General features: G+C 40.0%; 1 protein-coding gene and 1 pseudogene across 1 annotated transcript; one reads left to right on the top strand and one right to left on the bottom strand.

Moving 5' to 3' along the window:
- The first annotated feature begins 1423 nt into the window (after positions 1-1423).
- Positions 1424-7401, top strand: LOC119718819. Its single transcript, XM_038188239.1, has 2 exons — positions 1424-1994; positions 5765-7401. Exons 1-2 carry the CDS (start codon positions 1424-1426, stop codon positions 6496-6498), a joined length of 1305 nt encoding a protein of 434 aa, XP_038044167.1. The 3' UTR covers positions 6499-7401.
- Positions 7402-8705: 1304 nt separating this feature from the next.
- LOC119718817 lies at positions 8706-12260 on the bottom strand (annotated as a pseudogene).
- Between the last annotated feature and the right edge of the window lie 210 nt (positions 12261-12470).

Genomic DNA, 12470 nt, shown 5'->3' with positions numbered 1-12470 from the left:
GTTTACCGCTTTTAACAACAATAATCACGTCATTTGGCAGTGCTGCAGCGACTAGAAGAGGGCGCTTTACTACATTCTACCGCATTAAAAACAAAATTAAGAGTATTTTGGCATAACTTTTACATTTTTAATTAAAATACTTTTTAATTTTGTTCTAACATCCTTAAGGTTAAAATTCATCAATTGAAATCAATTAACATTTCTCATTTAAATATGGCACTATACCTACTTTGGGGACAAAATCTAAATTTTTCGAGATATTTCAAACACTTCAATTTTCAATCAAAACCGGCACATTAGATGTACTTATGGTACTGTTATAAATACCTGAAACAAAGAACCTATAATTTTTGCAAGAGAAGTATTTAAAATTCAATGTGGTTACTTTTACGCGCCAAAGTGCGACGTATTGCATTCCCAGCATACATTGAAGTTTGCCAAGTTACAGTGAACCTTTCAGAAATCATAGGTTTTGAGCAAAGGAAGCATGTTTTCGACTTGTTATTTATATTATTTTTTTTAAAATGATCGAAATGTAAGATTACCAATGTTTTTTAATCTGTTGCCGTTGACACAATGGACATCCAACAAAAATTGGTTCCATATTGACCGTCGATACAAATTTGAAAGAGTCACCAAATTTCATGCTGATCGACGGAAGCGTTGCGGGGCTATCGGAAGATATTTCCTGGGGTAGCATTGTGCCCCAGTCCCCCCCCCCCCTTGCCCGGTCCTGGTTAAAAATTTCTAGGTTAAAAATGTAAATTTAAACTGAAAAAGACTCCAATGTTTTAAGGGAAACTTGTTTATTGAAGGATGTGGCTGTATCATACCTATACCACGCACGGGTAAATATTGTTGCGATTATTAGGCAGACGTTCATTTCAAATCAATACTTCCTAATTCTTTATCGCCGTCTGGATGTATTCACGGGAGAAAACAGTACAGTATCAGCAGCGAAGGTCTACGTCGCTCATTAAAGGCAGCGCTCTAATCAGATTCCGCTAATCATTTCAGTTTGAGCTGCATAATTATATGACGTCATCAATAATACTTATTCATGGCATGTGTAAGCCAATCAAAACCTGACAAGTAGGATCTCTGCGTAAATTCCTGCACTGCTATCCTTAGGCCCTACTTTAGATACGGCGGGTGAGCCATAATTTCTTTAGTGTCAGCAGAAATCGTGTGTTATTTTGCTGTTCGATCTTCAGATGACTCAGTTGTCAATATTCCTGCTCAGTGTCTCATACAAAGCATCGACTCTCCTTAAATCTTGATGATACATGCTCGATGCACAATGAAACACATTTTTGAACTGTTATTCACTTTGGGTTTCGCCTGCGGCCTTTCTTCGGCTTCAATTTGCCATCCGAACTGGCAACAGTACGATGAATCCTGCTATCTGCTGATAACCCAACCCATGGACTGGTATCAAGCGAATCGCACCTGTGCCGAATCTCGAGCGAAACTTGCTGTTCCTAATTCGCAAGACGAACAAGAATTCCTGTGGGAGTTTTTCCTCAGTGCATTTGATCAGAATCCCACGGGAGATCTGTGGATCGGCTGTAACGACATCGAGGTGGAAGGGACATGGAAGTACTGTCCGTTGAGAGATGGAGCAAACGCCTACCAAAACTGGGATAACCGTGAGCCTAATGACAAAGGGGATGTTCGTTATGCTGATTGTGGTCATATGAAGACAATCACGGATGGAAAATGGGACGACCACCCTTGCTCAAATCGCAAATACGCAGCCTGTGAACGACCAATCCAGAAAGAAACCACCCTGTTCTGCCTTGAGACCAACCCCGCTGGCCGTATCGCCTCACTGTGCCTCGTCGATCACATCGCGAAGGAGCTACCGGTGACTGGCGTGCTGGCGTGCAGTAAGGCCTGCCGATCGGATCCTCGATGTGGTTCCTTCAACCTGCTTGAGATAGGCCCAGAGAAGATGCAGTGTCAACTGAACAACGCGACTCGGCAGGAGGCTGGTGAGCTATATATGAAGGAGATTCAAAACTGCTACTATTTCAATATTTAAGAACCTGTCTCAACCATAACGTCGGGACACAATTATGGACTACCTACCGTAGTTAATAAGCGAGGCTTGTACTCGAAATTCATTATAATACTTACACTAGGGGCGGATCCAGGATTTTTTGCGGGGGGGGTCATCAGCAAATCAAGGCTGAAATGTTGACCTTTTTTGCAGGACATTTGGCGCCGCAAAATCAATGAGGTGGAGGTGCGGGAGGGGGATCGTACCATACTTTGAATGGGGGCGCTGTTCAAATCTGACAATTATTATTACACTAAATTACAGGGTATGTACAAATACCACGGTAACCAGCAGGCTCTGTCCGTATTTTGTGCACAGGCGTTTATTAATACTAGTATAATGTTTTGGGGTGTCACAGCAGGGGTTAAGCATTTTTTTTGTGCATCTCTGTGTAAAACAAAATGACAGAGACGGGGGGCTGACCCTCCCCCCCCCCCCCCCTCCGGGATCCGTGCGTTGACTATTACTTATACATTGATGCGGTGTTAATATAGACCTTTCTGCACTTGGTAAGCAAACTGCATTTTTGCCAACCACGGCCTGCAAAACTATGGAAGGTCCAACACTGCAAAAATTAAAAAGAGTTATTACAGATCACAAAAATTTTATTTGATACTTGAAAATACAACATTTTCAACAAATCTACAAAATAATTCCCACATTATGCATTTTTTACTATGTGTTGATGGCGTTACGAGGACTTTTTTGGAAAAATATGTTGCCAACCTCGGCTTCAATTTATGCGCTTATGCAGCCCATACAAAATGGCGCCAATGTTTACAAACAAAAAAGGCCTATACTGGATAAAACAAAAACCACAGCGCCATCAACACAAAACTGTTCAAGCTAAGTCGTTCGGTGAACAAAAGAACGCACCTTGACATTTTACCAACTTGTTGCTTCGGTTGGAGAATTGCAAGGAACACTTTAGTAGCACACCAGTGATTCCATTCAATCTAAGTTGGAAGCACCCTTGACGTAATTTTAAAATTAATTAAGAAAAGATTACCGTTGTTGCTCAAAGCCTGAACGTCCAAGGTAATGTAAGCCGTATTCGATCAACACACAATATTGTGTTGCTTAAATTTAATATTCTTATATACTTAGTGTAAATTCAAATGACAGATTTTAAACAGAATACATAAGCCCCATGTTTTATTATTTTATTCTGCTCCCCTCTCTAGTTCTGTCTAGAATTGTTGAGCCTTTAATTTGTTTATGCTTTTCAAGTTATAAATGTAATTGATTGATTTTATTATTAAGTACATGTACAAGTATTATAGAAAATACTAGTCAATTGTAATGATATTATAGAACATCGATTTCATTTCGCCTTGTGTTAGTATAAAAAAAAATTAACGTAATACTAATCCATGTTGGCTTCTAATTTCCAGCAGGTAGCTCAGAAAACTATGATGCCTCACTGCAAGACAAAATCTTCATAGTCATCAATATGAATAAACTAAAAAAATAGGGAAAAAATAGTTTACACTTGGTTATGTTGCTGTTTCACAGCACAATACAGGATTATGCTGCCGAACGAGGTTGGACATTTTACGACACTTGGTGGCAGCAGGCTGGTTTCTCATCCGTAATTATGTTTATGGAATAACACTGCGCTCATATGCAGAAACAGAAAGTACAAGAATAGTGGATCGGCGTCTGTGATGTTGTGTTATCCCTTGTTATCATTGCTGTCCTAGACAGTCACATTTGTGTGAACACACATCGATTTGGCGATTTTCATAGAAATTTGGCAGTAATGTTGTTTACCGCTAAACAACAATAATCACGTCATTTGGTAGTGCTGCGGCGACCAGAAGAGGGCGCTTTACTACATTCTGCCCCATGCTTTTAAAAATTAAGAGTATTTTGGCATAACTTCTACATTTTTAATTGAAATACTTTTAAATTTTGTTCAAACATCCTTAAGGTTAAAATTAGCATCAATTGAAATCAATTAACATTTCTCATATAAATATGGCACTATACCTACTTTGGGGACAAAATGTTAATTTTTCGAGATATTTCAAACACTTCAATTTTCAATCAAAACCGGCACATTTAATGTACTTATGGTACTGTTATAAATACCTGAAACAAAGAACCTATAATTTTGGCAAGAGAAATATTTGAAATTCAAAGTGGTTACTTTTACGCGCCAACGTGCGACGTATTGCATTCCCAGCATATACATTGTAGTTTGCCAAGTTACAGTGAACCTTTCAGTAATCATAGGTTTTGGGCAAAGGAAGCATGTTTTTGACTTGTTGTTTATATTTAAAAAAAAAAAAAAAAGATCGAAATGTAAGATTACCCATATTTTAAAATCTGTTGCCGTGCACTCAACGGACATCCACAAACATTGCGTCGGTTGCACCACGAACCGACGTATCGCATGTTTTTTATGTTTCGAGAAAAACCGATTTAAAGTTGGTCATTATTTTGTAGGCTCATTCCATATACTCCCTGTGTAAGAATTCAAGCTGTTTCGTTTTTGCTATTAAATTATAGATTGAACTGTATTGTATGCAATCCGTGTGCATCTGAGTAGCTTAGATTTTGAGAAATTCAGTTCCAAAGTTATTCGTCACTTCGTGAAACTGATTTGTATCATGTTTATCGTATGTCATACAACCTGCGTAATAGTGGCCGTGTGCCAGATACGTCGGTTCGAGAAACGCTAAATTCCAATTTTTCATGTCGACGCTCCTTTGTGACGTCATAGCACTATGGGAATTAGCGTGTAAAGTGGCGTATCGGGATACGCCACTTCGTGGTGCAGCATTTTTCATTTTTTAGAGATACGCCGCACAGTGTAGTTAGCGTTCTTAGTTAATTAGATCTCCAATCGGAATAAAACTTTCTGAGAATGAGCACTTTAATGAAATAATAACGTTAATAACAAAAAACTCAATTTGGCAAAAAATCGAGATACGCCAGTTTGTGGTGCGACCGACGATTAGTTCCATATTGACCGTCGATACAAATTTGAAAGAGTCACCAAATGTCATGCTGATCCACCGAAGCGTTGCGGGGCTATCGCAAGGAATTTAATGGGGAAAACATTGTGCCACATGCCCCCACCCCCCCCCCCCCCCCCTCTTTTCCCCCGGTCCTGGTAGGGTTAAAGTGGCTTCCTATATTAAAAATGTAAATTCAAATTGAAAAGCCTCCAATGTTATAAGTGAAACTGATCCACGATGATTGATACCAAGATCCTTTATTTAAGGATGTGGCCGTATACGCTTATACCACGCAAGGATTAATATAGTCGCGCGTATATTAAAGGCAGCCGTTCATTTCAAATCAATATTACCTAATTCTTTATCGTCGACAGAACGTATTCACGGGAGAAAACAGGACAATATCAACCTCAAAAGTCTACGTCGCTCATAAAAGGCAGCACTCTAATCAGATTCCGCCGATCATTACAGTTTGAGCTGCATAGTTATATGACGTCATCAATCCATAAATTCGTGGCGTGTAGCAGCCAATCAAGACATGACAAGTAGAATATGTGCGTAAATTCTTGCACTGCTACTGCTTCAGATACGGCGGGTGAGCTAAATGTCTTCAGTGTCAGAATAAATCGTCTGTTCTCCTGCCTTTGGTTCGTCAGATTACTCAGTTAATTGTCAGTAGCCCTGCTCAGTGTCTCATGAAGCATTGACAATTTACTTTCACTGAATCTTGATACAGGCTCAAAAATGAATCATATGTTTGCAGTGTTATTCGCATTGGGAACCGTTTGTGGCCTTTATTCGGCTTCAATTTGCCCTCCGAACTGGCAACAGTACGATGAATCCTGCTATCTGCTGATAACCCAACCCATGGACTGGCACCAAGCGAATCGCACCTGTGTCCAATCCCGAGCGAAACTTGCTGTTCCTAATTCGCAAGACGAGCAAAAATTCCTGTGGGACTTTTTCCTCATAGACCATAATCCAGAGGATAATCTCTGGATCGGCTGTAATGACATCGAGGTGGTAGGAACATGGAAGTACTGCCCATTGAGAAACGAGCCAAACGCCTACCAAAACTGGCATGACGCTGAGCCTAATGACAATGGTGGTCAAGATTGTGTTTACATGTCATACGGGAATGGAAAATGGGACGACGACGGTTGCTCAAAGCTCAAATACGCAGCCTGTGAACGACCAATCCAGAAAGAAACCACCCTGTTCTGCCTTGAGACCAACCCCGCTGGCCGTATCGCCTCAGCGTGCCTCGTCGATCACATTGTGAAGCAGCTACCGGTGACTGGCGTGCTGGCGTGCGGTAAGGCCTGCCGATCGGATCCCCGATGCGGCTCCTTCAACCTGCTTGAGATAGACCCAGGGAAGATGCAGTGTCAACTGAACAACGCGACTCGGCAGGAAGCTGGTGAGCTGTTTATGAAGGAGATTCAAAACTGCTACTTTTTCAATCTTTAAGAACCTGTCTTCGAAACCAATGTTTTTGTGCTAACAGTCGCGTACGCATGGACCAGTAAAGCACCTTTAAAGGAAATGTTCTTCATTCGTGATGAATGCCCAATAGCAGAGTTATCCCGATGTTTGGACACAACAACGTTTATTAATACATTTCTAAGAAAAATTGAGTCGCCAGGAAGGGGAAAGCCCCGACTTCGAATACAATGCCATGAACACATATTGTAAAGTTCTCACAATTAATGTCATCAGAATATTTTCCCATATAACATTGCACTGTATAAGGTAAAAACGTTTGAAGATATGTCATACACGTTTAAGAATCATTAATTGGATGCAGCAACTTTAATGTTTAAATTTTTAATGTCAACAAAACGTTGATACTTGTTTTTCTCTATATATTTTCTCTTTCTCTATTATTTCAAAAAAGATTCGAAAATTTTAAATGTCCCTGAAAAGCAAACACTTTCTATACATCACACGATTGTTTTAAGTATGCTTATACATGCCTTCAGTTCACGTGATTTTCTACTATAAACCAGCGTGTTTTGAACATCATAGAAACATTACACGAAGACTGCAAAATGTTGTAAATATTTTGTTGAAGTGATTAACAGAAACAGAACCGCTTTAAGCGTCTTGGTTAACTTCCAAGTCGTTCGGCAAACAAAAGGACGCACCTTGGCATTTTACCAGCTCGTTCGCTGTTGTTAGAGCACCTTAATACCGCACCAATGATTCCATGCAATCTGTGTTGGAGGCATCCTAGACGCAATTTGAAAATTAATATAAAAATTACAGTTGCTTGACTGGGTGTGTTTGTAGAAGCTTATGTAGGTCAAAATGCAATAACTAGTTGGTGTTGTTGTTTACGGCTAATATTTTAAGTGTAAATTCATATTTCAGACTTCGAAATCTAACATTTTGCCGAATTTGTGTTTCGTTCATTTTAATCCCTTTTGTATTTATGTCTTGAAAGTTTCAGCCTTTGAAACTGTATCACTTTTCCCTTTTTAAATATAGATTAAACAATTATGTATCAGGTACCTGTATCAACAGAATTTGGCCTATTGGTGAAACTTGTATTGAAAGTTTACTTTGTACTTAAATAAATTAAGCCGAAGATAGCTTAGAAGCAATTCCATGCCTTTCTCTAAAACAAATTCTGCATAAATGTCATGCATAATCATAATCATGATATACTAATACTTTTTTTTAATTATAGGGTTTCCCTGCTATTTTAAACTTGTTTGCGTTCAAATTCACCAGCTCTAATATTCAATTTCGTCCGGGAAGAATTTCACTCGCTTTTATCAAAACCAGTTTGATCTTTCAATTCCAAAGTTTGGTCAACCTGTTTAAGTACCTGGTCAAGAACATTCGTCAATACGGATTGAATATGTCTCAGATATTTCCGAATGACAGCATTCACGGCATTCAGAGATCGAATTGGTCTGATATAAATCATTTTAAAACTCGTATTTAGCATATTCCATGTAGCCTGGCGTGCGCTAAAGCATTTACCTTGCGTCCTCAAACACAATGCAATTGCGGCACATTCTCTCGCATGATTTTATAAGACCAGTTATCCAAATTTGCAAAGATTGCCAAGAATAATAAATCAAAATAAAAATTAATTAACAAACGAAAAGAATAAGCGGGAAATGTAAAAAAAACCGGACATGTCAAAAAACAAGAATCAATCATCATGCCTTTATGATATCACAATGGAAAATGACGCAATTTAACAAAATTATAATTGAACAAATTTGATATCTGATTAAATCGTTTCGGCGTAGACGAGGCGAAATCGAATACCCAGGGTTGAATATGTGCGCTCTTTGTTTTCATTGGTTTGAACTAAATTTAAATTTGTCTGACAAAAGACGAAATCAAACATTGGAAGTGCAGTAAATCCATGTTTGCTGGATTTGAATATTAGGATCGGTGGATTCGAATGACAAACGTTTGAAAATAGTCGGGGAAACCTATAAATAGACAACATGATGAAGTAATAACAAAGACAAATAGTTCACACTTGATTTTCTTGTTTATTTATATACCGAATAAGAGAGGATGACGCTGCTGAATGAAGTTGGACATTTTACGACACTTGGTGGCAGCAGACTGGTTTTCATCAAGCCTCTGTATTATGATACAGACCGTTTATCTTCAAACACAAGAACCGTCAATCACCGTCTAAACGCTGTTTAGACACTTTCAGTGTTTACCTTCGTCTAAACACCAGGCTCACTTTTCTTCAGAAAAGGCGTCAATAGCATTGTCAAAAAGCCCGCGAAAAAGTCCCCCGCTTAGACGTAAAAAGGGATAGTGTAGCTAACAGTCGCATCATAGAGAGCGCCTGTAAAAGGAAAGCACTGAATTAAATTAAGTATCTCAGATTGATTTTAAAAATCAAGGTAGCTTAATTGAAAAGTTCCATGAAAAGGAAACGTGATCCTGGTGTCAAATTTTATGTCATAATTTTACGTTCACACAAAAGTTACCAGTAGATTACTTTTTGGTCTCGTCTGATGGACTTTGTTCAGGAAAGAGACTATGCAATCACTATGTCTGTACGTATGTAGGCCTAGTATGTATGCAGTATAATATATGTGGTATTTTGGCTATTAAAAGTTTGGTAAAATGTGTCCCATTTCAAAAGTGGCAGTCCAATTGGAACTCAAACTTGAATCTTAGATGCAACATAGCAGCCTTCACATGATAATGATGTCAAAGGTTACTCTTTAAAGATAATCGCGAAAGCAGGCGAGAGACGCGCGATTCGAGAACCGATCGACTTGTGTTAAAGTAATAGTTGTTTTTATTTACTGCTTATCGGATGAGATTTTTTTAGACTTTCTGCTTACCTGCCCAAATCGGCCCAATTAATTAAGTGTGCTACACCTCCAATACCTGAAGACAATCCCACCGCTGACCCCAAGTTATCCATGCCCACATATTCCCGCATCAACACGGATGCGATGGTACGCTGGCAGCCAATAGCGAATCCAATCACGGCCGAAGAGACTACGAAATGCCCGCATGTGCCGAACTGCACCCCCAGTACGGCGCAGCCGCAGACTAGCATAGAGACGCGTTGTAAATGATCACCGAGGGCACCTTCTGGTTGACGAGTCCACAGAGAGGGCGCCCTACTAAGCCACCTATTCCAACCTTCGCTCATACCCCCGCCCTGCAAACAGGACGCTGGGATACTCTGATGAGCTTCACAGAATCTTGTGAAGGAAGTGGCCTATGACCTATGTATAAAGCATCTGGCTGCAGCTGTTCAAAACCGCAGTTAGACAATATGCGCAAATACTATCCGAAAACTTCTTATAGAAATGCGCACATTCAATACCGGATGTGATTTCTGTTTCATTGCGGACCATGTGGAAAACATTTTTGAGCGTCGCATAATGCAATCCGACCGTTCGTGATTCGAAACGGAGCCTGAGCAAGTGACGGGAATTGTAAATTTACAACAAAGTTAAGTTTTACAGAATTTCCTACATTATTACGCTTTTCAACGAGAAAAATACATCTCTAAACTGGAATAAAAGAGTAATGAATCAGTCTTAACAGCCGTTTCAAACCTTGCGGAGTCATGACCTTGATGACGCGCAGGTCACTGGTCACGCAAAATCCAACCAATCAGAGCGTGAATTCATCGGAGTATCCCAGCGTCCTGTTTGCAGGGCGGGGGGTACGAGCGAAATTCCAACCACGCTGAGGAGAAAGGCCGCCATCTGTTGAGACACACCGGAAGTTGTCGCACAGGGAACGAGATATATCATGAAACACCCAAGAGAGAAAATGATGGGTACTCTGAGCGAAGCAAAACACCGAAAATCAGTAGCTTTCCCAAAGCAAGTTCAATCGAAACACTTTCGCTACCCCAGTCAAACAACCAGTCACACGAAGTGAACTCTGTTCATCGGTTGTTTCGGACCTTACCGCACCATTCGTAGAGTTTTGTTCGGCAGGAGCCGTCATTTGCTTATCCATCCCGTGATTGACAGACTCACTTGGTCTGCAGTCATCTCGCCTTTCGCGTGCCTAAGTCACCAGGCTATGGCTGGTACACTGCCCCGGCCACGCAATTATTAGCAGTAATCGCGCCGGTTACCAACAGCGTTCCCCTCCAACCTTACTTGTCCAGTAACAGCTGCATCAGCGGACCAAAGATCATGATTCCTACACTGTATCCCATGGTCATGAAGGCAGCCGCTATGGAGTAATACTCCGTGAAGTATTGAGCGACGATCACCACCGCTGGTGTTTATAGGCTACCCAAGCACCAAGTCCTAAAACAATGCATTGAAACATTCTTGTCATTCGCTTCAAAATCAATATTTTCTTTCAAAGGAAGTAGATCATCAGAGGGAAATCTTTTTCATTACGTGGCACGTCGTGCGCGTCGTGGTATAAGTATAAGGTGCAAAGATCAAGAATACTTTTGACTTCTTGATCAGGGACAGAGCCAGGTTACTTTTCACCCCTTTCACCGCTGTGACCAGGGTTAAAGAGTTAACCCTATGAGGAGCGGGTTATTTTTGGTCTTTTCTCAATACCGGGGCACTTCGGTCCCCCATCATAATTCCATATGCTTCGGAAGATTTCCCTCAATTTTAGCAGTGTATGTGTTGCCTGATTTACGGCGGCGACCATGATGATAATACTTCAATATACATGTTTGCCTATTTTGGCGTCTAAAACAAAATCCTCATTGGCATGATTTCTATATTTTTCATTCACATACTTTCATTTTGTAATCAGCATGTCTGGATTTATCCAATCGAACGACCTTCAGGGCGTCCTAATATTAATGCTGGAGGGCGGTATACTTACTTTCGAGAACATTTTTCGTGATTTGGTCCAAACGTTTTTTCCCCAACCAACATCGGCACAAATGAAGTTCTTTTGCATTTTGTCAGGCAAGACCTATCAAACAAATTGCCCCAGAACAAAAAAAATTGTTCTGTACAAGGAAAAACCTTGAAAAGCAGCTTCTCTTGTCAATGCTGGCTGTTTTAAACTTGCAGCATGCATTGTAGTTGCATTGTAGTAACAATCAACGTAAGTCTCAAATGAAGACAAGACAGTATTTTACTGTTTTAATTAATTTTACTGCACGTACCACAATCTCAAAAAGCCGAGTCCGTTACACATCGAACCGGGACGTCAAAAGCCAGAATCTCAAAACGAGAACAAGGATTCTTCGTATTCAAATTGTTCCATCAATATATAGTCTTTTCATCTGCGATAAATGCAAATCGAGCTATTATTATTTAACTCCTCTTAAAATATTCACAAGGAAATGAGTTATAATTGCCTGCGCGTCTCCTTGTTAAGTGTTAATGGCTTTCAAGAGTGCATCAACTTTAATTTTGTCTCATATCAGGCGCCGTGCTGCAGTCTACGGACTCAACAACGAATGAATAATATAGATAGATTTTTTTTTCGTGCGCAAGAAAAAGCATTGGCCGATTACTAAAATATTAAGGCAAATTCGCTTGGTACCTAGCCGGCGTGACGATAGGCTGACATGGTATAATGCACCGAGACACCTGCGCACTGAGTCATGAAGTTATCTGAAAGTACATGTACATCGTACCCTATGTAATCGTTGCCATAATGGCGAGGAAGCACTTTTACATCGTCAAGGTGTGCATGTGCATGGTCTTTCACATTGCAAAGTATAAACATGATTGTTGAATTTGGTCTGGAGTTATAAAATTACGGATTTCAAATTTGTCCATTTTGGATCTAAATTAGCTTGTAATTTTATACCTGATGCCGTGTGAATAACGTCACCGTAATTAAATAAACACCTTGACAGGGACAAGGTTAATGTTTCAAGTTGATGTGTATCGTTTGGATAAAAAGAAAATGCGCGGGAGTTTATTAACAAAAGAACTAGAAAACAAAACCAAAAGCAACAGTGACCAGGGACCAGCCTCATCGCCCAA

The sequence above is a fragment of the Patiria miniata genome, unplaced genomic scaffold (genome assembly GCF_015706575.1).
Source record: "Patiria miniata isolate m_02_andy unplaced genomic scaffold, ASM1570657v1 HiC_scaffold_7, whole genome shotgun sequence".
Classification (NCBI taxonomy): Eukaryota; Metazoa; Echinodermata; class Asteroidea; order Valvatida; family Asterinidae; genus Patiria; species Patiria miniata.
This window is presented reverse-complemented; position numbering and strand designations above follow the sequence as displayed.

Excerpts from the sequence above, each read along its gene's own strand:
- LOC119718819 (XM_038188239.1), top strand. The coding sequence starts at position 1,424 with ATGGACTGGTATCAAGCGAATCGCACCTGTGCCGAATCTCGAGCGAAA. Across the intron at positions 1,995-5,764 it reads CGCGACTCGGCAGGAGGCTG|GCTCAAAAATGAATCATATG; the intron begins GTGAGCTATATA and ends ATCTTGATACAG.